This window comes from Dermochelys coriacea, chromosome 1, assembly GCF_009764565.3.
Source record: "Dermochelys coriacea isolate rDerCor1 chromosome 1, rDerCor1.pri.v4, whole genome shotgun sequence".
In the NCBI taxonomy this organism is placed as follows: domain Eukaryota; kingdom Metazoa; phylum Chordata; order Testudines; family Dermochelyidae; genus Dermochelys; species Dermochelys coriacea.
This window is the reverse complement of record NC_050068.2, coordinates 241,973,040-241,999,409: the sequence shown is the minus strand read 5'-3', so window position 1 is coordinate 241,999,409 and position 26,370 is coordinate 241,973,040. Positions and strand designations below refer to the sequence as shown.

Sequence of the window (26,370 nt, the reverse complement as noted above, 5' to 3'; positions counted from 1 at the left end):
GAAAATAAAATCGTTTTCAGAGTTATCTTTACACAATACAAAAGACATGAGGGAAGATTCTGCCTCCTTCCTGCCACCCCTCCCCCCACAAAAAAGCGTTTGACAGGTCACCTTTCAAACCAAACCAGCAGGGAATTGCTTAAACAACTTTCTCAACCATCTTTCCCCAAACACAGATGGTTAAGAGAGTGGGCAGTAAATTGGCAATGTTGCTAAAGTTAAGAGATGGTTTCTTATGTAGGGACCTCACCACCATCTGTTTAATTGTGGCTGGAATCCTGTCATAAAAGCGAAGCATTTAACAATTTTTGTTAATAAAATGGACCCCAAACCTTCCCTCTGGTCTTTTACCAGCCAGGAAGGGAAGGAGCCCATATCACAGATTGTCAGATGTAGCTGCAACAATACATCTTAAACCTCACTGCAAAACAGGACACTACTCAAATAGAGAAGATAGTTTGTTTATAAGATCTTGCTAGTGGCTCTGTCCTAACCATGTTGGTCACATCAGACTAGATTCAATCAGTCTTTTCAGAAAAAGAAATAGAAAAAAAGTTCCTTGCAAGAAAATCTCAACTCTATAGCAGAATTAAGCAAATTGGGTGCATCAGACTGCCCCAAAATTCATGTTAGTTCTATCAGTAACTTCTGAGCTCATTGATACTTCTGCAAACATTTGTGGAGTAGATGGAAAAACCCTTCAGTGGGTTCCTTATTTCTTCTGTAAGAGACCCCACACGCAAATTGTGTTCACTAGGTTCCCATGGACAATTCAGCTGATGCTGATGTTATAGGAAGTGTAGAGAATGAAGCAGTTGCCATTCCAGTTATGATATGGAAAGATAGAAATTCTCTGTCCTGTGATCTGATTTAGCATGAATTTTCCTCCACTGGCATTCTACTCTCCTCTCCTGAATCCCAGATCATTTGTAAACCAATATGACTTGTGACACCAACATACAGATAGGAGATTTGTTGTTAGTCTGTCAATATCTGCAGATAACAAGTTGTCATTATTACTTTATTTTACAGTGAATGTGTAGACGCCCCAAGCAAGACTGGAGCCCCACTATGCAGGCACTGAACAAATACATAGCAAAAGTTGGTTTCTACTCAAGATTGACAACAGGTAGATGAAAGGAGGTATGATCCCCATTTTACAGATGGGGAACTGAGTCAGAGAGATTAAGTGACTTGCTCAAGGTAATATTAGGAAGTCTGTGACCAGTCTGGAAATTAAACCCAGATCTTCTGAGTCTCAACTATAAGACTGTCCTTCTTCTCATAATATTCCATCAGTAGAGGGCTTCAAAGGTAATCTGCATGATTCCTCAAAGATCTGGAGAGTAATTGTCTCTATCAACTTCTTAGGGCACACTATCAAAACAAAAGATGGGAGGCAATGCCCTCATCTACAACAAATGATCTGACTGTAGAGTAGAAATCTATCACCACAAAAATCTGGGCAGTAAAATAGTCAATAGGCACCACAGACTTGAGAGGCAAAAAGTGGGCTTAAAGTCACTTTTTCCTCCTCATCCTGAGCTACAGGCACAGCATATAATCTGGCCCCTGGGTTCTATTCCCTGCTGTGCCATAATTCATCTATTACTACCTCAGTTACAAAATCTGTAAAATGGGGAGTGATATTTGAACTCTAAGGTAGGAGTAGGAGGCCTTGCTCAATTAAAAGGGCTATAAAGTGCACATGATTATTAACACCAGCCAATGGAAGAGATGAAACTAGAACACATGGTCTTTTTCTGGCTCTCAGCCCACCTTATCACAGTGGCAAAAGTAGACAAACAGAAAGAGGAACTCACTGCAGTAGCAGTCAAGGAAGAGGGAAAGCATGCAGGAGCATTGCTCCCCCATACTAGGCAGATGAGAGGGAGTGCTCATGTTGCTTTTAGCAGAGAAGGAATGAGAGCAGCACTTCCCCTTACCCTAGCGCCTTCATTATTTCCACTCTACCTTTCCCTAAGCTAAAGAAGTGGCAGCTGCTTCTACAATGTCTCCCCAAAAGCCTCTATCAAGATCTATTGTAGCACTTTTCAGAAGTTTATAACACAGCCAAATCTGGGTGTATATTTCTGGGGCCCTCAAAAAGTACCTCTTTGATCCTGCTACCCTCCTGCTAAGTATTAAGTTCCTGCTCCAAACTCCAGAGGAGCTAGAGATCTTCAAAGAAACAAAAATAATTTAACATTTGTAAAACTACCTATTTTACCCAACTTCATTCTCAGAAATAGATGAACCATTTTTGCTGAAATTAAACAAAACAAACAAGCAAACAAAACGAGCCTGTGGCAGTGAGGAAGCATGGAAGCTTTCAGCCCAAATGGTTACAAATTTGGAAAAATTATAAGCATTTGAAAAGAAGGGCTTATAATGGAAAGTGTTAAGCAACCTTAACTATAGATACTGCTTCCAGCTCTGCCTATGATGATCAATTTTAGATTATTTCTGCGCTGAATGCTTCTAGACCTTAGTTAATGGAAATGCATTTGCAGTTCTGGGCTTAAAGGAACACCATCAAGCACAAAAATCCAACTTTTCTCAAATTTGTGCCTATTGTTATGAGTAACGTGTAAAAATTACCGTAACTTTTTCCCCTGTATTTTTTCCATTTGTTTACTCTCTGTATTTGACACTTTGTGCATGGTCAATTTCACTGTTTCTTCAGTTTCCGGTGTTTGGATGGATCTTTCATTTAGTAATTGCAGTAAGAAAAACATTTTAAAAAATGGGAAGATATCATTATAAAGCCATAAAAATTGGCTGGAGTCTCAGAAGTTGATGTAGTATCTGAAACTACTTTAAACTCTTTTTGCAATTCATAGATTCATAGATACTAAGGTCAGAAGGTACCATTATGATCATCTAGTCTGACCTTCTGCACAACGCAGGCCACCGAATCTCACCCACCCACTCCTGCGAAAAACCTCACCTATGTCTGAGCTATTGAAGTCCTCAAATCGTGGTTTAAAGACTTCAAGGAGCAGAGAATCCTCCAGCAAGTGGCCTGTGCTCCATGCTACAGAGAAAGGTGAAAAACCTCCAGGGTCTCTTCCAATCTGCCCTGGAGGAAAATTCCTTCCCGACCCCAAATATGGCGATCAGCTAAACCCTGAGCATATGGGCAAGATTCACCAGCCAGATACTATAGAAAATTCTTTCCTGGGTAACTCAGATCCCACCCATCTAATATCCCATCACAGGCCATTAGGCCTATTTACCATGAATATTTAAAGATCAATTAATTACCAAAATCATGTTATCCCATCATACCATCTCCTCCATAAACTTATCAAGTAGAATCTTGAAGCCAGATAGATCTTTTGCCCCCATTGCTTCCCTTGGAAGGCTATTCCAAAACTTCATTCCTCTGATGGTTAGAAACCTTCATCTAATTTCAAGTCTAAACTTCCTGGTGGCCAGTTTATATCCATTTGTTCTTGTATCCACGTTGGTACTGAGCTTAAATAATTCCTCTCCCTCTCTGGTATTTATCCCTCTGATATATTTATAGAGAGCAATCATATCTCCCTTCAACCTTCTTTTAGTTAGGCTAAACAAGCCAAGCTCCTTGAGTCTCCTTTCATAAGACAAGTTTTCCATTCCTCGGATCATCCTAGTAGCCCTTCTCTGTACCTGTTCCAGTTTGAATTCATCCTTCTTAAACATGGGAGACCAGAACTGCACACAGTATTCCAGGTGAGGTCCCACCGGTGCCTTGTATAACGGTACTAAAACCTCCTTATCCCTACTGGAAATACCTCTTCTGATGCATCCCAAGACCAAATTAGCTTTTTTCACAGCCATATCATATTGGCAGCTCATAGTCATCCCATGATCAACCAATACTCCAAGGTCCTTCTCCTCCTCCGTTACTTCTAATTGATGCGTCCCCAGCTTATAACTAAAATTCTTGTTATTAATCCCTAAATGCATAACCTTATACTTCTCACTATTAAATTTCATCCTATTACTATTACTCCAGTTTACAAGTTTCAGAGTAGCAGCCGTGTTAGTCTGTATTCGCAAAAAGAAAAGGAGTACTTGTGGCACCTTAGAGACTAACAAATTTATTAGAGCATAAGCTTTCGTGAGCTACAGCTCACTTCATCGGATGCATTGAAGTGAGCTGTAGCTCACGAAAGCTTATGCTCTAATAAATTTGTTAGTCTCTAAGGTGCCACAAGTACTCCTTTTCTTTTTCCAGTTTACAAGGTCATCCAGATCCTCCTGTATGATCTCCCGGTAAGTGTGATTATACTTTGAATGATGTTGTTTTTTCTCTTTGTTAATTGATTAGGGTTTTTTTTTGGTTTTAGGGTATTTATATATCCTATTTTATCAATTTTGGTTTAACTGTCTTTTAAATTAAGGTTCAGATTACTGTAAAACGGGCAGATTGATTGACTTTTCAAATAAGGTAATTGTTTAGTGGAGTAGTCTGTATGAGTTTGAAATCAAGTTTTTCACCAATGTGATTTAAAAAAGAAATATGCAGCAAATTCTCTGTTTCAAACCTTCAGTTTAACAGGTTAGTTCAGAAGAACATATAGGCTCATCAATTTCCTCTTGGTGTAATAGCCAGACACTTTTTAAATGCTGAAGGAGGGCAGGAAGGCAACCCAGTTGAAAATGGGATTTTTGACCCCCAAAAATAGAATAGAGTTGTGTGTTAAATAAGAACTTGGATCTGCAAATCAGGAGGTTCACATTTCACAAAATCTGCAGAGGCATGGAAAAACAGGTTATCTCAGAAAACAAATGTGCCTTTTCACTTATATTGGGAAAACAAACACGCTTTTTCACTGCAAACAATTTCTTGGGAAAGAAACACTTCAACATCCTTCGTCTTCCTTTCTCTCATCCAGCCCCAACTCCTGGTGCTATACTTCCATCAACTCTGCACAAACTGGAAATTCCCTCAAAGATAGTTTCAGGTTAACTAATTTGGTTTCTCAAGAATCTCCAAGTGTGGCTGTGTCTTGATCAAGAACTATTACTTCCTACATTTGGTTTTCTACTTTGCCTCCTATAATCTTGCACTTGGACCTTTCAGCTCTCTCAAGTAAGGAAGCAAAACTGGCTGAACCACTGACAACGTAATGTCTGCAGAACCTATTTTAAGGAAAGCATATGCTGATTACAAACTTGAACCCCAACTTCTGAAAGGCATGAATTCAAAATACAAAAATGCCTCAACTCTTGGCCTATAGGAACTTAAATCCCAGCACTGCATCTTTCAGTGACAAGAAGCTCTTCTAGGGCATTATGGAAGCTTTTTATTTTCTGTGTGATAAGATGTACAAAATGTTCATGTGATAGAAACCAAAAAAGAAAAAGAGAGGAGCCAATCAAAGAGAGAGAGAGAGAGAGAAAGAGAGAAGAACCTAATTAAAACATTACATAACACCTCGATCTACTCACATGAAACAACAAGCCCTGATGGCTTTGTATGTTCTAAATTTTCCCCCAAGTCCCTCCCCCCCACACTGAATGATGATGTGCTGAGATATAAGTTATTGTGTAGAGTATATGCAGACAACACAGCCTATTAAGCAAAGAATGTGAACACTGACTTTCTGCAAAGTTTGACACAGAGGCAAATGCCATAGCATGTCCAGCTAATCCAATATCTTGTCTCAAACAGTGAAAACTACCAGATGTTTCAGAAAAAGATTCAAGAAATTCTACAACAGACCATTATGGATGAGCTTAACCATAGATTAAGTTTATTCCTAACCCTCGGCAGTTTGTGGTTGACTTCTGGCCTGAAGCACGAGGCTTACATCCTTTACAAATTTATACTCTGGCTAATGGAACTCTAGTTGTTATTTATATAAAAATAACCCCAGTATCACTGAAACACAAGCTCAGAAAGGCATAGGAATGCATAAATATGTAAAATAATGACAACAATGGGTGGAGAGAGGATTTCTTATTATAATTTTAAGCAATATATCAGCAAATAACAGATTTTATAACAGGAATGCACATTTCTAGGATGGCAATATCCTGGCTAGAAGGAAGTTAACCTGATGTAATGTTTTAGGATTACTTTCATTTGCCGATTAACACAAACTCTGAATTGCAGAGAAATTATAATAATATAAACCATGCTGGTCATTAATAGTATTTATAATGCTAGACAGGGATGATTGAGCCCCAACACTAAGTTACTGTTTTTCAGGTTTTTAAAAACACATTTGCAAACTTTATAGAATGACACTGGAACAGTTGAACTGAGTTTTATTATAGAACACATTCCTTGTCCTTTAAAGGGTATGCCATCCTGTACTTGGGTTTCATGTTTTTAATGGAAAATATGGTTTAATGCTGATTTTCAGTGTTTACTCTGACAAAGGCAGATCTGTTGAGCATCAGGCATCTTATATTACATCAACTACACACATGAATTATTATGCATATGCATCATATGGTACACTCTCTTCCCTATTTATCTTCTTTGTTTTGAGAAAGGGTTACAAATATAAGTTTATATGTAAAAAAACAAAACTCACATTCCAGGAGAAGTTTTCTGGCTATGTCAGGCCTGAGGTCCACTCACCCCTAGACAAAACCTATCTTTCTTCAAACACAAGAGGATATCAGACAAGTTAGTGGTGATTTACAAAAACCAGAGATCACCATGACTCAGTGAGGTGATGAGCTGACAGGCGGATGGAGCCCATTATCTTCACTTCTCAATCCAAGTTTTCCTGTAAAACCATTGGGGGAAGTGAGGGCTTTAACCAAGCATCAGGCACGCAGGACAAGAATAGGATTAGGAGTAAAGAGCTAGGAAAGAAAAGATAATGCAAGAGACGTTGCTCAAGTTTCAAATATCTGGAAAATAGTTTCTGTAGTTTTGGTCACAAGAGCTTTTGCAAGACCGGGGTTTAACATCTGGGCAAGTTTTGTGGCTATTAGGTTTAAATGATACTCAAGTAGGAAACCACTGACAACCAGGAATCTACTTTTGCTATATACAGAATATTTAGATTCAGCAGTGAAAAGTTACCTTTGGAAATATAAAATGTTTCAAGCCTTTGTTCGGCAAGCCACTTCAGCATATTACCCACTACCCAGTCTTCTGCCAGGTGAACCTGAGGTGAGGTATAAGGGCAAGTTGGTGCACGAAACTCAGCTTAACTGCTTCTACATCCAACCTGGAGGTAAGACCCCATTATACTGTGATGTAAGTAATGATATCCTGAAATCTATTGTGATGTATTCCATTCCTATTGAAACAGACCAGTCAATTTCGTATCTGAAAGAGCTTTGATGAACAAAGCATTCTAATAACCGTTGGTAATATATTTTGAAATTGTGTGTATATAAATGCCCTGCCACAGGATACAGTGTGCTCTGGAAATTCTCAGATCTCTAGAGCTAAGTAGAGAAGCACTTCACTGGGTAATGTACTGACTTTTAAGCATCTAATTAATTCCAGTCCCCATTTTCATCTAGAAAAGGATGAGATAGGATTTTAGCAAAAATACTTGATTCCAGAGTTTAAAATGTAGTCACAGGCAAAGTGTAGGCATAGGCTTGGATTGGAGTAGATGGGGAGAACGGGGTTTCATTTTAGAGTAAAGAGTATGTAAACAATATTTGAAGACAAAATATTAAATGTGTTTTTTTTTAAAAGGGGCTGGTAAGACTGATTTCTAAAGGGGAATTAATTGTCTGAGATACTTGTTTTCTGATGGCCAATTTCCAAAAGTACTACTTACATATTCACTGTCCTGAAAACAACACAGACTGCTTTTCATTTTATCCTATGTGAGGATGTAAGAGATGGGGGAAAAGTGTCACATGAAAAGTTACCCTCTTTAAAAAAAAATCCATTCCATCTTTAACTATTGTGCTTTTCTGCATCATATGCCTATCTTATCTTGAAAAGATGTCCGGAATTCCCAGTGTTGGCAGTACACTCAGCAGTAAATGTTCAGTGCAGCTAGCATATTGCCTATGTACTGACATCCATAAATGGGAAACTAAGGCTGTGTTCAGCAGAAATACACTGAATTATTCCTCTTTCCACCTCATTAAGAATCTCACCCATCTCTTCAGAGTGCTCTAAATATGCCTTAATTCTCCTTCATACACTTTCTGCATCAGTCTTCCTGGCCAAACAGGGATACAATCCCACAGAATACAAAATCACCATCAGCCACTGAAAGTCTACATAGCATTGCTATCTTTAGCTTCAGTCTGTTTCTTCTCACATGACATACAATTTCACTGACATTCAAATCATGACCATTATTCCACGTAGATGAAAATTCACATTAGCAGAGAGGCATTTCTTTTTCTTGTGGATTATCACCTTTATCAGGCAATAGGGATACTTGAAAATGACAGCTTTACCCACTATAGGTAAGGTTGCAAAACTGTTACCATAGCAAATCCATTTTCACATCTACAGGACTTCATAAAATATTCACCTTTTCAGCTGAAGATTTTCATGCTCAGATCAGATTATGCAGAAAGATTTTTTTTTTTTAAAGTTTGAACAAAATCCCTGTAATTGTGTTGAATCATGGGGAAAATATTTTTTTCCAGCTGTAATTTTTTAATCAGTTTTCAAACAGGGCTACAAGAATTGGCATATATACAGCCCTCATTGAGCATACACTTTGATTTAAGGGAACCATTAACAACAAAAATAAAAAGTTATAACCAATTGGAAAAATCACTTCTGAAAACACTGAGTAAAGCATAAAGAAAAGGAGTACTTGTGGCACCTTAGAGACTAACAAATATATTTGAGCTACAGCTCACTTCATCGGATGCATTGCATCCGATGAAGTGAGCTGTAGCTCACAAGAGCTTATGCTCAAATAAATTTGTTAGTCTCTAAGGTGCCACAAGTACTCCTTTTCTTTTTGCGAATACAGACTAACACGGCTGCTACTCTGAAACCTGAGTAAAGCATGTGTGTGCTGTTGCTCTTTGGTCCGTTTTTTAAAGATCCATCTCCTTTGTGATTTAGACCCTGTAATTCTGAAATTACATTTCCTATCCACATTAATTAAAAGCAAAATCCAAAATACTTTAAAACAGTGTTTAACAGAACAGGTCTGTTCAATGCCCTCTATATGAGGAAGGGGGAAAAGATGACCAACTGTGAATGTTTTCCCACTCTGCTTTTTCATTATTTACTCGTTTCATTATTGTTACTGATGTATATACCACATGCTTATTTTCCTGGCAGTGAATGATCCTGTGCTCTTCGGACCTGACATTTCACAGTGGGATTCTACTCCCATTGAAATCAATTAGATTTTTGCTATAGACTTCAAAGGGAGAGGGATTGTGTCTTACATTCATATTCTATATAATGCAACCTGACTGAGACAGTAGGTAGTGAGCTATACCTATTTCCTAATAAAGGCCTGATCCTGCATATTTGTCTTGAGGAGCTTGGACAGCAATGCATCTGTTCACAATTAATTGCCAGACAGAGTCCTACAGTTCCAACTAGCCATAAAACTCCTGGTATAACAATTACAGGTAAGCATTTATGATTTTTGCTATTTTTAAAAAAATAAATAGGGGTGAGTTTCACAGAACTCTATAAAAATATAACTTAATTACCCCCCACCCATATTTCTATCCTTACTTATTCTCCTATTTGATCTTACTCAAGTGATTTTTTTCCTGTCTCTTACACTTGATACATCCATTAAGGGGAGTAGAATATAAGAGGGGAAGGAGGATGGGGAATAGAGCATTAATAGCAATTGCTTTTTTTAGCCAATTTAGGGAATCAAATTCTGACCGAGAGAGAGACTTTAACCTATTCCTTACCTGCTTTTAACAGTGCAATCTTAGTATTACCTAACTATTTTCTTCCCATTTAATTTATTTTCCCTTTTTAACAAAAAATAAAAAGAAGAAAATGTCTATGCTTAGTAATCGTAGCATTTAAATGGTCTTAGATAAGCTGTGAAGTGAAGGAAGGAGGGTCAATACCTTGAAGTGAAGGAGGGGGTCAATATCTGCCTCTGCTGCTGTTCTTATTTAGTGGGAGGCAAGATTATCATTGGCGTACAAGCTGTGATTGCTGTATTTTAACAATGGAAAACAAGCATTTTTTTTTAAAAAAAGACAATATATTGTAGAATGAAGAAAAAATTGCAGATCCTCTAGAGGTGGAATGTGAAATTGTTTTTGTAGCAAAGATGTCTCTCTCGGACTAAGCTTAGGTTCAACCGCAAACATTTGTATTCTGGAACAAACTATTGTGGAGTGACTTTACAAACGCATTATCTATCTTGAGTTAACTGGGAATCAATCAACATTAAAAAGCCCACTAATGTGGGCTAGCCCTCTGTGTCCAGTGACCTGAATTGACATAGTTTCACCATTCTCACTTTAAAACAATATTATTGCATACACACAAAATATTTATGAATATTTTAAAAGGAGTTTGCAGCCATAAAGATGTCTTCTTTGATGGAACTAAATAGACAGCACATCGGGTCAGAATACTTTTAAAATCCAAACAATCCCCACCACAAATTGTCTTCCTTTTAAGTTACAGGGATACAAAGAAAATGTTGCTTCTGTGCCTAAAAACCAGATTTTTTAAAAATTAGAAGTTTTCTGATGGAACACGGACCCATTTTTCATTTAAACAAACTACAAATTCAAAATGTGTGATTTTATGTGTAATGTAGTTACATCAAAAATCCATACTCCCTACTAGTTAAATGTACACTTCAGAAAGGCTTATTTAGTCCAGTAACATAACCAGGAGAACTCTCCCACGACAGACAACTGTGCTGATACTCCTCTCCACCTTAACATTGATACGTCTACAAAAGGAATTCGGCCTCAATAGGTCAATAGGCAGAAGGTCTAAAAATGTCCATTTTCTCTCACAATGAAAACAATTGAGTAAATTATTGTTAACCAGAATTCCATTAAATTAGAAAGGTGCCCTGAAATGAACTCCATTCTAGCAGACTCTAAAATGAGTTCTCCCAACAGAGATGGGTTCTAGCTTAAGGTCATCCAGGCACAAGCATAGTAAATCTAATTTAACAAGAAGTATAATCTTGTCCAAAGACCCTGCAATCACTTGCCCTCTGAGAACGGCCTTTGAGAAAGCTCCCTTCCTGAGACAAAGAATGAAGACTAAAAAAAGTAAAGACATTTTAGGTTATTTCTTTGGACATCTGCCAAAACATCAACTGAGTGTAAATCTGCAAAATTTGAGGACAGGCAGGACAAGTTTCTCAATTCTGAGTTGAACTACCTGTAGTTACAAATGAAATTTAGTTGCAAGAGATATTTACTGTACTGTTTAAAAGATGATCTGTCAGGGTCTATAAAGCCATTTATAATTATTTTTATTATAATTGCACCTAGGAATCCTAATTAGGGTCAGTGCCTAAGTTCCCTGTAAGCTCTACGGCTGTGCGGCAGCCTATTTAGTGCTGCACAGATACACAGGGAACCCGCCCGGGGACCTGCCACAGTCAGGGGGAGGGGAGCCCCTCCCCCGACCTAGCCCGGCCCCCACCCTGCTGCGGCTCGGGGAGGGGCGCCTCGAACCCAAGCCCAGCCCGCACCTGCTGTGGTGCCCCTTCCCCGGCCCAAATTCTGCCACAGCCCAGGGTGCCCCAGATCTGCTGCAGCCGGGGCACCCCTACCCGGCCCGAACCCAGCCCTGACCCTGTCATGGAGCCCCTCCCCCAGCCTGAACCTGCTGCAGGAGGGGCTTCTATCCTGTGGCCCCAGCCCCAGAGCTGCTGCGGCAGGGAGAGGTGCCTCTCCTCCTCTCCCCCCCAGCCCAGGTGCTGCTGTGGGGAGAGAGAGCTGGAAGGAGTCCTCTCTCCCTGCTGTAGCCCCAGAGCACCCTCCTGTACCCCAAACCCCTCATCCCCGGCCCCACCCCAGAGCCCACACCCCCAGCCGGAACCCTCATCCCCTGCACCCAACCCTGAGCCCCTCATCCCCGACTGCACCCCAACCCTCTCCCCCAGCCCTGAGCCCCCCAGCCCTGGCCCCACCCCAGAGCCTACACCCCAACCCTGAGCCCCCTCCCACACTCCAAACCTCTCACATATCACCTCCATATTAGTGCACATAACAAAATTCATTCCGCACGTGGATGGGAAAAATTAGAGGGAAACACTGGTCAGTGCCCCATCGTATTAAACGTAATTAGTGTTAGCAGAGTTTGGGTCTTTCTCCCTTTCTATTGGCTGTACCACCTTTATGAGTCTGTCACTGTCCCAGATCTAAGGAGATCTGCAGTACATGCTCATGCTTTCAGATCTATAAGTCCCAGGTTCAGTCCCTGCAGATGACACAACCAAGACCATAGTTACATATTCACTGAAGAAACGAAGAAAACTGTCCACATCCCAAGAAGCTGACAGCCTAGGTTACAGGATAGACACAAGAGATACAAGACAGAGAAACAGAATTTAGGATACTGGGAGGATGAAGTAACAACAGAACAAAGCTTAGCATGAAAACAGGAGTCTCAGCTTAACACTTACCTAAATGAAGCCAGTGATTAAGTCCCAATACTGAAATGACCATTCATTCAGGAAAGCTAAGGAGTTTTGAAATTTAAAGATGATGAAAGATGAGAAAGACATCACAAGAGCTGCTAAGATCGCTACTAAATTGTCAGTTCAGGTACAGTGACCAAATAAACCTTTTGAAATCCACCTATCAAAAAAAAACCCACAAAAAAACCCAACAAAAAACGGTTATTCACCTTGTCGTAACTGTTGTTCTTCGAGATGTGTTGTTATGTCCACTCCAATCAGGTGTGTGTGCGCGCGCACGTGCACTGTAGCCAGAAGTTTTTCCCGATAACCGCATCTGTCGGGTCGGTCCGGGCGCCCCCTGGAGTCGTGCCTTCATGGCGCTCAATATAGAGCCCTGCCGACCCACCACCACCTCAGTTCCTTCTTGCCTGCTACTTCGACAGAGGGGAAGGAGGGTGCGTATTGGAATGGACATGAATAACACATCTCGAAGAACAACAGTTTGAGTAACCGTTTTTTCTTCTTTGAGTGCTTGTTCACGTTGATTCCAATCACAAGCCCAAGTATAGGTGGTAGGATTGGAGTCTTCCACTGATTGGAGCACTGCTCATCCGAAGGCCGCATCGTGTCTGGCCTGCTGGGTAATCGCTTAGTGCGAAGCGAAAGTATGGATGGAGGACCACATCGCTGCCCTGCAGATTTCCTGAGTGGGTATCTGAGCCAGGAACGCTGTTGATGAAGCCTGCGCCCTGGTCGAGTGCGTAGTGATTGGAGGTGCAGGAACACCTGCCAGGTTGTAGCACTCATGAATACAGGACGCTATCCATGACGAGATGTGTTGGGATGACACAGGCTGACCTTTCATTCTGACCGCCACTGACACGAATAACTGGACCCATTTTCTGAACGGTTTTGTTCTCTTGATGTAAAAGGCTAGCGCCCTGCGGACATCCAGAGAGCGGAGCCTCTGCCCACTACCGCTGGAATGTGGCTTAGGGTAGAACTCCTGGAGAAAAATGTCCTGGTTGATGTGAAACTGCGACACAACCTTCGGGAGGAAAGCAGGATGAGGCATGAGCTGAATCTTGTCCTTACAGAACACAGTGTAGGGAGGCTCTGATGGTATGGCCCTGAGCTCAGACACCTTCCTGGCCGAGGTTATTGCTACCAGAAATGCCACCTTGTAAGAGAGGTAGAGCAGGGAGCATGTCGCTAACGGTTCAAAGAAGAAGTCCCATGAGCCTAGAAAGGACAAGGTTGAGGTCCCAGGCAGAGACAGGCTGATGGACGTTAGGGTATAGCCTGTCGAGCCCTTTTAAAAACCGGCTGACCATAGGGATAGCAAGCACAGAGCGGCCCTTTGTGCCCAGATGGAAGGCTGATATGGCAGCTAAGTGCACTCTTATTGATGACAACGAGAGCTCCTCCTGCTTCAGATGAAGAAAGCAGTACAGAATAAGCGGCACTGAGGCTAGCATTGGTACGAATGGCACTGTGCTGACCACACTGAAAATCTCTCCCACTTGGCAAGGTATGTGGCTCTCGTAGAGGGTTTTCTGCTGGACCTGGACCTGTCTAACATGATCAGGAGGACCTGTCTAACATGATCTGAACAGGAAAGCTCCAAAGAGTTCAACCATGGAGCTTCAACGCCGTGAGGTGAAGCGACTCGAGGTTCGGATGTCGAAGACGACTGCCATCTTGTGTCAGAAGGTCTGGGAAGAACGGCAGGGTGATCGGGGCTTCCACGGACATGTCTAGGAGAGATGTGTACCAGCGCTGACTGGGCCAGGCTGGTGCTATCAATATGACCGGAGCTCGTTCTCGCCGGATCTTGAGGAGTACCTTGTGAACGAGTGGTATGGGCGGAAAGGCGTATAGGAGACAACCTCTCCAATGTAGGAGGAACGCATCTGCTTTGGAGCCCAGGCTGTGATTTTGGAAGGAGCAGAACTGCTGGCACTTCCTGTTGTGTCATGTGGTGAATAGGTCTATCTGGGGAAAGTCCCAGCTGCGAAGATTGAAATTGAGACATCCGGGCAAAGGGACAACTTGTGGCTGTGAAACAACCTGCTGAGGTGGTCCGCCAACTTGTTCTGTACCCCAGGGAGATACAACGCTTGCAGGTGTATTGAATGTTCTACACAGAAGTCCCACAGCATGAGGGCTTCCTGGCACAGGGGAGAGGAACGTACACCCCTCTGTTTGTTGATATAGAACATTACAGTTGTATTGTCTGTCATGACTGATAAATATTTGTTCCGTTAAGTATGTCCGGAAGGTCTGGCATGCTAGGCACACCATTCTGAGCTCTCTGACATTGGTGTGGAGACCCAGGTCCGCCTGAGATCAGAGCCTTGAGTCCTGCGGTCTCCCAGATGTGCTCCCCAGCCCAAGTCTGCGTCCGTCACTGGCGACAGAGATGGCTGTGGAGTGGTGAAGGGGACCCCTGAGTCAGCACAGGAGGGAGTTGTGGACCAGGCGAGGCAGGGTCACGATCCTGTCCAAGCTGGGCGATACACGGACATGAGCCACGGCTGAAGAGGTCGAAACCTGAGTCTGGCATGCTGTACCATGTAGGTACAGGCAGCCATGTGTCTGAGAAGCTTCAGGCAGTTTCCTGCTGTGGTGGTGAGAAACTGTCTGAGGCCTCGAATGATATCGGTTAGGGCCTGAAACCTTGCTTCCGGCAGGTATGCCCCAACTTGAGTCAAGTCCAGTTCTGCCCCTATAACCTTTATCCTCTGGACAGGGGACAGAGTCAATTTTGCTTCATTTAGAAGGAGACCCAGGTTGTTGAAGGTGAATCTGACCTGAGCTTCCACTTGGGTCCTAGAGCAGCCCCTGATCAGCCAGTCGTCGAGGTGCGGAAACACCTGTACCTGGTGCCTGCGCAAGAACGTGGTGACGACTGCCATGCATTTGGTAAAGACTCAAGGTGCTGCTGAGAGGCCGAACGGAAGGACGGTAAATTGGTAGTGGGTATTGGTGACCACAAACCCGAGGTACTTCCTGTGGGGCTGAGTGATTGCTATATGAAAATATGTGTTCTTCAAGTCACGGACAGCATACTAGCCTGCTGGATCCAGTAAGGGGATGATGGATGCCAAGGAGACCATGCGGAACCTGAGTTTCTTCATGAACTTGTTGAGTTCTCACAGGTCCAAGATAGGCCTGAGGCCGCTTTTGGCATTAGGAAATACCAGGAATAAAAGCCCTCGTCCCAGTGCTCCTGAGAAACCTCCTCCACTGCCCCTAGAGATAAGAGCTACTGCACCTCCTCGATAAGGAGCTGCTCATGAGAAGGGTCCCTGAAGAGGGAGGGTGGAAGGGCACAGAATTGGATGGAGTATCCCCTCTCTAACGTGCGGTGCACCCAGTGGTCCAAAGTGATACGGAACCATACACGGTAGAAAGGGGACAGTCTGGAGGAAAAGGTAAGGCGAGGTAGATCCAGTTTTTTGTTCTGGTGCGCTGTCCTCGACCATACCTTCAAAAGGCCAGTTTGGGTCCGGAAGGTGATTTGGGTTGGCCAGAGCCCTGGCCTGAGAATGGGTGTTGTCTTTTCTTGCCACTCCTGCTCCTCCTCAGAGAACCATCCTGGCGGGTTCTGCTGACAGAACCTCTGAGGAGTTTGCGGCCTAAAGTGTTTCCACCGTGTGGCAGGAGTGTGTAGGCCCAAAGACCTGAGGGTGGCTCATAGTCTTTCAGGCTATGCAGCCTCTTATCTGTCTTATCAGAGAAAAAAAGAGTCACACCCTCAAATGGGAAGTCCTGAATGGTCTGTTGGACCTCATAAGGGAGTCCCGAGACTTGGAGTCAGGAGCCCCTTTTCATGGCCACCCCAGTAACCATGACCCGAGAGGCGGCATCAGCACCATTCAATGCGGCCTGGAGGGAAGCCCAGGAGATGAGCTTTCCCTCCTCCAACAAGGCCAAGAATTCGGGCCAGGAGTCTGAAGGGAGGAGCTCTGCAAATTTGGCCATTGCTGCACAGGTATTGTAAGAGTACCTGCTGATGATGGCCTGCTGGTTTGAAATACGGAGCTGAAGACCCCTGTAGAGTAGACCTCTCTCCCAACAAGGTCGAGTCATGTAGCCTCCCTGTTTCTAGGGTAGGGACCCTGGAAACCCTGCACCTCATGCTGATTAGCAGCCTCCATGACAAGAGAGTCGGGAGGTGGGTGGGAGTACAAATGTTCGTACTCCTTGGAGGGTATGAAATAACTTCTCTCGTTGTGCTTGGCAGTGGGTGGCAAGGAACCTGTATCCACAATAGTCTTAATAAGTGGTAGGGCAACACGAGAAGGTCCTGAGGGGGCGAGGATATCCACCATGGGATCAGTCTCCTCGACCATCACCTCAGCCTTAATGCCCAGACCCTGAGCCCTTTGCAGCAACTGTTGTAGCATCCTGCTGCCCTCAAGCACCAGGGCTATGGCTGTGCCTGCCAATGTCTCGTCCGGAGATGACTAGGAGGAAGCCCCTATAAACAGCAGATGCTCCCTGTCATCAACTCGCAAGGGGCCCTGAGACTCTCAGAGGAATGTCGGCAGTGGGCTGTCAACACTGAACTTGGCGTTGGTATGGGCACTGATGGTACCGCTGGTGGAGCCAGTGCTGAATCAGCTGCTTGAGCCGATGAAGGTAGTGGGGCTGTTGTCTGTGCCGCTGTTGGTGCCAAAGTAGTCATTGGTGCCAAAAATGCTGTCGGCACTGGCGCAGCAGTTGGTGCCGAGGTCGCTGTCACCACTGAGGTTAAAAGAGTAGCCGTTGCTAAGACTGGTGCAAGCGATTATGTCACGGCCGATGGCGTTGGCGTGTGGGCAAGCGCCAAGGCGAGCTGCATGGGTGACAGTGGGACAAATGTGACTGAGGCCACCAAAGGTGCTGAGGAGTAGTGCCCTTGGATCCCTCCCTGGCTTTGGTGAAAGAGAAGAGCCACTAGAAGAGCCACTGTGGTGGATTCTGCCACTGTGGTGGCCATGGCTGGGGCTCTCACGTGTCTCACCTTGACCTTGATCATTGGCTCTTCCAATGTACAGTGGTAGGAATCAGACTCTGACTCCAAGGTCTCCGAAACCGAAGACCACGGAGGAGCCGAGCTTCAGTACCTCAAGCGTCGAGAGCTTGGGGAACAACTAGGCTCTCTGTCCAAGTGGGCCAGTTCCAAAGGACATGGCATGGGGGAATGCCTGGACATCACTGCTGGCTTCCCGGCTGACTGCACCTGGGGGTGGGTGGGATTGCCAGCGCCGGAGGTTCCTCTCTCCTAGGGTGCGAGAATGGCGCTGTAAGGTGCAGCAGATCCCAAGCAGCTTCGAAAGCTTCCAGTGAACCAGTGAATGTGGGGGGCTCCGACTCAACTGCCTTGCCTGGGCAGGAGTCGATGAGGCCCTAATGGAGGATTCCGAGCTGTGGCCCGCTTGAGGTCTCGCTTCCTAAGATTTAGCTAGAGGTGACCAACTGTCTGGCTTCTTTTTCTTCTGAGGCACCGGCAAGTGAGACCAGTGCCTGCTCTCTGCTGGGACTCAGGAGACGCCGTGCCAAGAGTCCCGGGACGAGTCCTTTCTCGGCACCGAACTCGATGATGACGCCAGGGCGCTCCGCATAGACGAGGAAGTGTTAGGAGCCGGGTCCGAATGGGGACGTAGAGCTGTCTCCATGAGGATCGTTTTAAGCTGCTGCTCCCTTTCTAGGGCGGAACTCGCAGCAGATCTTACAGCAATCCTTTTGGTGACCCTCCTATAGGCACCGTAAATACGAGGAGTGTGGATCGCTCTTTGGCACGCGCTCTGTGTAGAGCGCACAGTTTTTAAACCCTGGGGACCATGGCAGACGATGGCTCCAGGGAGCCAGAAGGGGGGTAGAGACCCAAAACAACTCTAATCAGTAACTACTAACTAGTAACTAAGATAAACTAACTATATACAAACAACTGGAGTTGAACATGCTTGCTAAAGCAAGAGCTACAGGAAGTTTCAGCCTACCGTCACTGATGGTAAGAAGGAACTGAGGGGGTGGTGGGTCAGCAGGGCTCTATATTGAGCGCCATGAAAGCGCAACTCCAGGGGGCACCCGGACCGACCTGATGGATGTGGCTATTTTGCTGTTACAAAAGCAAAGGGAGTTTTTGAAACAACTGCAGTAAGTGTACACAATTTCAACAATGTTGAAAATACTGATTGTGGCGTCCCAATCCCTGTGTCACGAGATATCGAGACAGAGACAAACTTCTGCTGGCAATATCCATAATGACTGGATTTGTTGAGCTTCTACCTCCACTCCTGGCAACTAAATTAACAGCCCTAGTTCCAACCTGGCTTTAATAGACACAGACAAACTTTTCAGAGAAACAGTGGATTAGTGCAAATGTTCACTGCATTGGCACCCAAAGCCCGCCTGAAGAGCCTTAGGATTGGATTGTAGGTGAGTGCACCAATGCTTTTATGCACTACCTCAACTTCATGTTACAAAGGTAAAACAAAAGGATACAAAACAATATGAAAACTGCCAAACTACAATAAAAAAGAAAGAAACATTTTAATTATACTGTAAAGCTTCATAAACTTTAGCATCATTAAATATAATTTTTGAAAACTTTTTCTATTGTTATTGTATATTGGCTGCAAGAACAGTCCTTCTAAGGATAAATATAATGCAACAAGTATGTTAGACTTATCCAGCACAGTAGTACAATCCCTTGCTGCTGAGTGCATTCATTTCAAATTCATTATGATACAATGAGCTACAGATATTCATCTGCATTGAAATCAAACTGGTTTCAGTGATCGTTCAACAGAATGCTGCAATTTGACAGGATTTATTCAGTCCCTCAATCGTACTGTTCGCTTTCAGCTATTTCTGAAATTTATACTTAGAATAAACTTTTACAAATATCAACTGCTAGTTTTCTTATAAAGGAAAGCAATCGTACTGCTGAACTGTTAAATGTAGAGGAAAATGTATGATTTAAATCATATATAATAGGAAGATAAATACAGCAAATAATTAAAGACTAAGACAATTTAATGAAAGGCTTGAATAAAGGTAACTTACGTAAAGTATCCACTAATTTAGCTCCCAGCCCTCAGTGGGCAAGTAGCTATTATCGCATGTCCCTCTACCAAGCAGATGGAGACAGGAAATAAATAAAAAAAATTACAATATTAATCCCTAAAAAGGAGCTAGCTCTGATTGAAAATTCCAGTTCGTAGGGGACACGCCTAAACTTCAACTTAGTGAGAATACTGGAAACAAAAAAATATGTGATGAAAAAGATCTACAGTACTGCTTGAGCTGGAAATCCATAGTAATGTTGTGAGGATGAGTTAACTAGTGAAAACATATTTTTAAGATTGCTACAATCAATACATTTTTAAAAAACAAAGTATCTAAAACAGATAAGGAAGAAAAGGACCAGAGTTCCTCACACTTTAGTCAAGCAATCTCAGGGTTGACTCTGTCTGGACCTAAATAAGAGTAGGAATAGTCAAATTAGCAAGTAAATTGCATTTCTCCTATGCCCTGTAAGTTAGTTCAGTCAACTGGTCATTTAAAGGCCAGACATATGATGAGAGGACTGAGATATATTGACCCATCAGACCTAGGCAAGCAACACCACCTGTCAAGGCGGCATTTCCAGATTACTGCCACAACAGTGACATGTATACAAAAAGGTGAAAAATGTTCAGGTCATATCTCTGCAGAACTCCAGAGAAGAGGCACACACCTTTTTCTGCCCTAACAGGGTGGGCTTCAACTCCTAGAAAGGAACCTTACTGGTCACATGGGCCTCTGACACATGAGAAAGGCTTTTAAGTTTTTCTGCCTCGCTCCATAGACAAATAAATGGTCTGGCTGCTGATTTCCCATACTCTTTTAAGTAGACCCGAAAGGCCTCTCACATCTACAATATGTGGCGGCTTCTAGTATTCATCCTTTACAAAGAGTCTAAGGGAAGTAAGTAATACAACATGAGCAAGTTTGACAAAGGAAAAAACCTCAGGAAAGGAGGGACTTGTTCGATCATCTCTTTGGCTTGGTAAAAGACTAAATTACCTACAGGAAGTTCCGTAATACTCCTAATTGAGCAAATGGACACTTGGAAGATAAGTCTTAAGGGCGAGAAGTCACATGGACACTGGCCTCAGAGGCCTGATACTGTGGGGAGGACAGGTGAAAATCCATGGGATGTTCACAACTAGCCTTAGGTCCCAGAAAGCTAAGGAAATCAGATCACAGAGGGCTTGAATTTGTCCATTATCTTAAGGAATGTGACTATTTCTAGGGGAGTCCAACAAAGAAATTATTTTGCCCCCAATTAAGCACGAAGAGTTGCAGTTTGCACTCAGAATGAGTGCTCAAACTTTTACTAGACTATTTTGGAGGGGGGTGGGGGGAAAGAGCAATAGAACAACCAGGACTCAAATGTCTATCCCTGCACCTGGAACATTTCTGCCAGTAATAAGCGTTGGAAATAGCCTGCTTATGGACTTACAACACAGTAAACCTATGACTCCTTTTATGCAGTCAACCACTCAAGCCAAGTGACTGACATAGGTGATTTCAGGTTCTGGTGGAGTAGCTGGCCTTGAGAAAATAAGTCTCCCTAGAAGGGAAGGTGGAAGGAACTTTTACAATACCAGAAGTACACTGGATGAGGATCTTGATGCTTTCTCTATCTTACCCTCACCAGAGGGAAGGCATAAGCTAAGACGAAGTGCTATGGTTGCAAGAAGGCATTGGCTCTCATGGCTAAGGGATCCCTAATTGGAAAGAAGAATTTTGGGATCTTCATTTTCCTCTGAGTAACCATATATTGCCAATTCATGACCATAGCTAATTTATGCAAAAACACATTTGTGTCACTGCTTCCCTGTCCTTTCTCTCCCATCCCCTTAACATGTTTGTTAAATATACATGTTGCACCTGATCTTTACATTTAGATTGTAAACTCTTTATGTCAGGTACTGTTTCCTACTGTACACCTGTACAACTACTAGTACAACGGAGCCTCTAGGTGCTACAGTACTATAAATAATATAAATAAGTAACTATAATACTATGCTTCCCAACAGCGGTCATTCTTCCGATGATTCTCGTTGGATTCATCCTTTCTATCCTGCAGTCTAGTATCCCTTCTATGTGTATATAGCTGAGAAGGAGATAAGGTTTCTTTCTAACCACATATGGGTCTGCGAGAGTCTGCTGCTATGCCTCTTTTCCTGCACTCCCCAGTACAGGACACAAGTGATTATAGGAACACTTTTTGTCTGCATTCAGTGCATTGCCCTTCAGGCTGCACGGAAATGCAGGAAAGCACTGCAGACTGCGCTTATTTTCTGGAGGTTAGTTGGTAAGGTGTTTTTCCCAATAGTTATAGAATGTTAGACCTTCATTCCACCTAATCCCTCCTCTTTTTCCCTGCCTCCCACCCCAGTCCCCTCCTTTCCCAATTCATTTATGTCTTCTCCTATTTTATTACTGTTACTCTCACAGGAATATGTTATAACTATATAGTATTGTCTGGATTTGTACGAGATGTTTGACAAGTTGTAAAACTGCATAATTCCATAATTTTAATGGAGATCTCATGAAATGTGTGGTATTTGGAAACATATACACGTTAAGTCATTTACTTTTTTGTACTTTTTACTGTGTTTTTTCATGAAAACTCACAAACAAACAAAACCAATAAAAATCATCACCAAGATCAGCAGCCCAGAGCTGCCTTGTGGCCAACACAGGAATCCCAACCAGACAGACTAATGAGCTAGGCAGGGGGGATCTAGAAGGGAGACTTACTTCATATCTAGAGATAGACACAAATTGCTTGAGCACTGGCCCAACTGTAAGAAGTGTGCTTCAACAGCCAGAGTTGGAGGAGGTGCTATTATGATCTTGAAGTTCTAAAATTCTGGCACATCTTGAGGGGAATATATAGTTTACATTTTGAGAAGAAAATTTAATGAATTATGCTACCATCAAATAATCCCCATTTTGTCTGTAATACAGTGCTCAGGGCTGTCTTCTTGTTCCCTCTATGTTAGTGTGTTTTACACCACTACAATAGACTGTTTCTCACTATCCTTAATTATTGTTTCTCACTGCTGTAAAGAAACACAAATGGCTAGATCTTATTCTCAATTTTTAAATCTAACACCAAAAAGTAAGTTTTAAGCGTATACACACAAAAAACCTCACTGGGAATTTTTACAAAGATATATACACATAACATAAGGAAAATACTTTGCATGTATATAGGTAAGAAACTTAAAAATCCACCAACTGGAGTGATAACTAGTCCTTACCTTACTTACCGATCTAAAATCTTACCAATGGCTACAAGTAGAGGGGTGGGGCAGCCTGATGATGTCCTCTGGATTTACTTTCAGTTTCTCTGGGAAATTGCAAGTACCACCATTCACCTCTTTTTCAGCTTTTCAGATACTTTCAAAAGGTAGAGGATTTATTGACTATTCATGATGTTCTCACTTTTCCACAATCATTTCTACCACATAGTGAGTCAGGCCACTGAATTCTTTCTTGCTGCATTTTCCTGCTTCAAATCATATTTAGGAATAGATAGTCTCTATGATGCATATATCCCAATGTGCTGCAGGTGAGATATACTATGACATATCTTCTGGTTCTGTCACATCCAACTGGAACACTTCTAGATTTCAGATGCTCACAAAGGTAGGTTCAGAGGATTCCATACAAACTGTTTTCAAGTTTAGGACCTCAAGACAAGCCCGTGCTAGGGTACAGATCTCCTGCATGAGTGCAGAGGCATAAGCCTTCATTTTCTGCACTGGCTCTTGCAGGCAAGCTTTGCTTAGCTACAGTTTGAAATGGCCTCTTGGGCAAACTAGCTCCTGAGAGCTTCAGGGAGCTCTTGGCCCTTGTCTGTGACAGTCAAATGGCTCCAATAACCCCAGGAAAGATTGAACCTTATATACTGCTAATGTCTGCAAATCCTAGGCGTGGAATGAGCTGGTCAACCAAAAACAGATGGACAAACCTTCCTTCCTGAGAGCAACAGTCAATAACACCCACTAGTTTGCTAAAACGGTAGGGAGCTGTAGCCAAACCAGAAGGCAGGGTTTTGAATTGGCAGTGTTTTTCCAGTGTTGCACAGCACACACAATGAAATCAGAGATCAGCTCTATCTCCCCATCTTGAGTGGCTTCCCCTTAAGGAAGTCTTCCAAATACCAAGTCAGACATACTCAAAAAAACATACTGCATAACAAGATTTCTACATATATCTATATTTTACACTGTATTTTAGCACATAAAGTCTACCATTTGTCAGCTAAGAGACAAAATTAATGGCTTAACTATGTTTAACTACTTTCTCAAGAAGAGAGGCACTTTCATACAAAGAGCTAATCCTCCCTTAATTTGGCATGTCAAATATCGAAATTTGCCCCTCTGGGTTGCAATTCCTGAACAAGTCAATGTCAGCTCTCGAAAGCCATAGACTAAATGCACTAGCAGTCATTGGAATGCTTTAAAGAGGCAAATTTTGTAAGGAAGAGTTTATTTCTCGAACACTTTACCCAATGGATAGAAGAGAGACACTCACATCTGGCATTTCTGTAAAGCAGAAAAGGGTCCTGCAGCTGGAAATCTAGGTCTTTAGTGATGGGTTCTGTGCGATTTTCCATGCTGAGCCTGTTCATAATGGTGAAGCCATGCCTGGGAGAAGCTGATCTGTAAATTACCAAGCAGAAATCATAACAAGTCAAGGAAAAATATGAGTACCCCTTCTTTGTCAGACAGTGCTCCAAAATTATTATTTCAATAGAAGCAATTATATAAAATCTAACTGTTGCCAGGGAGGAAACTGAACAACAGTCTTGGAGCCTGACAGAATTTTTGGTTCCTTTGTGGAATCCTTTTGCTTTCTTCAAACCCCTACGCTCTGTATGAAAAATGACATAGATAACTGTGGCCACAATGATTGTTTTTTTATACAGTCTGCAGCATCTGAGGTGCTATAGTTTGAGTCTCAGAGCCTCTAGTCATAATCCTAATTATTTGTGCATGCAAGTTACAGCAAGTTCTAAGGCCTACAACTTTAGGAATGGGTGATAACTTACTAACATAAAATTGTCCTCAGACCACTGGTGTTATAGTATCCAAGAATCAGAACTGGTCTACACTTTCCCACTGCAGCAGAAAATGTATATTGGAGAGACAGTTGTGGGACAAAATTAATTAAAATTTTTACTTTTTTCTTTAATACACGAAGATAATGAATTATACAAGTCACTCCAGGTGGGATTTTCAAAACTCCCTAAGTGACATAAGAGCAGAAATCCTACACTCTACTTCCAATGCTAATAGGAGATGTTACTTTGGAACTGAGTTTGACAGTGATGGACAAGACACTGACTAAATGTTTGGGATAAGTGCCAAATACAGTAATCACCAACGGGTGTCTTCATTAACTCCAAAGTACAGGAACCTGCATTACAGGACGGGAGGCAACAGAAAATGAAACAAAGGGTGGAAGTGATAGAAAGAATACTTAGTGGTAATAGCCAGAATTGTATTTCTCTGAGTCTTTTAATGTTATCCCTAACAGGTCTCATGTTTGACATTTAGTCAAAGATATTTTTCACAGTTCACAAAGAGGAGCAGGTGATAAATAAACCAGTTTATTTAACTGAAATGCTAGACATTTTCACATTTCCAAAATAACGGTGAGAATGGATTTGTTACTACATCATCTGTAGAAAGGAATTCCTCAGTTGTACCCACCCCAGTTTCCAACAGATATGAACAGACGATTTTTATGGTGCTAAGACCTAAACTTTATAAGCCTTTTCAACATCAACTGATACTAAAATGTGAAGTGGACTACTTAGTTATTGTTTGCAAAGTGATCTAAAGAGAAGAAGCCCTATGTAGAAGAGCCAAATATTATTACCCGGGAAAACAATGCTGTAAATGAATAAAACTAGAGAACATAATTAGATAGGGGAATTAGACTGGACAATGCCAAACCACATTAAATTGTGCTGTGTATGCTGGTGTACTTGGCATTTTCTGTTTAGAATTGCTAAAAGCCAAAGATCCACTGAAAATAAAATCATGTATTCTCTTATCAAAGAGAAGGAAACAAGGGAAGGGACTGACAGAAAGAATACTTGATAGTAATAGCCAGACTTGTATATCTCTGAGTGTTTTAGCGTCATCCCCAGCAGGAAGCAGATATTTGACACTTAGAGCTTGTCTTCACTACCGGGGTAAGTTGACCTAAGTCATGCTACTTCAGCTACGTGAATAACATAGCTGGAGTTGATGTCCACTGTACACCTGGCCTCCCATGCTGTTTGTCACCTTCATATCCCTCTCTTCCTGACTCAATCAGAGGGACCTCCTGTCTCCTCAGTCCCCGTCCTTCTCTTAGCTGGATCCTCAGGAGAAAAAAAACCGAGGGAGGAAATCTACTTACCTGTTTGACTACCCAAGCCTAACAGCTGCAGCCCTATGTCTGCTAGCTGCCTGATCTTCTGCTCGTCACATCAACAGCAGGTAAATCATGATGCAACCCCCTGGAAGCCCAGCACACAGATGATAGAGAAGGCTTTGCAACATACCTGTGTGATACAAAAGATGAGACTAGATGATCTAATGGTCCCTTCTGGCCTTAAAATACATTAAATTATTCCCCACCTCCCCAAACAACCCTGCCTTCAATTAAGAGGTGAAGAGCTAGAAAACAACAAATGTAATATAAAACTGAACCATGAAATTAAAACAAACATCCAGAGCCGTTAGAAAAAAGAGCCACTGAGAATATCTTAACACCTGGGGTGAAA

The 26,370-nt window shown here is 42.5% G+C and overlaps 2 protein-coding genes and 1 long non-coding RNA gene across 4 annotated transcripts in view; 1 reads left to right on the top strand and 2 right to left on the bottom strand.

Moving 5' to 3' along the window:
* The window catches only part of DCP1B (decapping mRNA 1B), a 67,021-nt gene that overhangs the window by 35,549 nt on the left and 5,102 nt on the right, over positions 1–26,370 (bottom strand). Inside the window, exons 3-4 of one of the 2 annotated variants that reach the window (XM_038384118.2) lie at positions 26,004–26,148; positions 24,126–24,253 (exon numbers count right to left, since the gene is read on the bottom strand). In XM_038384118.2, coding sequence (XP_038240046.1) covers positions 24,126–24,222 — 97 coding nt within the window. In that variant the 5' untranslated portion in view covers positions 24,223–24,253; positions 26,004–26,148. The remainder of the gene's footprint in view (positions 1–24,125; positions 24,254–26,003; positions 26,149–26,370) is intronic. The other variant, XM_038384098.2, reaches the window with a different exon arrangement.
* Positions 6,723–13,000, bottom strand: LOC122460862. The gene is made up of 3 exons (XR_006282435.1): positions 12,761–13,000; positions 9,997–10,087; positions 6,723–6,734 (listed from the first exon to the last, which is right to left on the bottom strand). It is a non-coding gene; the product is annotated as an uncharacterized LOC122460862 (long non-coding RNA).
* The window catches only part of CACNA1C (calcium voltage-gated channel subunit alpha1 C), a 721,739-nt gene continuing 702,405 nt past the window's right edge, over positions 7,037–26,370 (top strand). Inside the window, exon 1 of the mRNA XM_043517771.1 lies at positions 7,037–7,190. Coding sequence (XP_043373706.1) covers positions 7,052–7,190 — 139 coding nt within the window. The 5' untranslated portion in view covers positions 7,037–7,051. The remainder of the gene's footprint in view (positions 7,191–26,370) is intronic.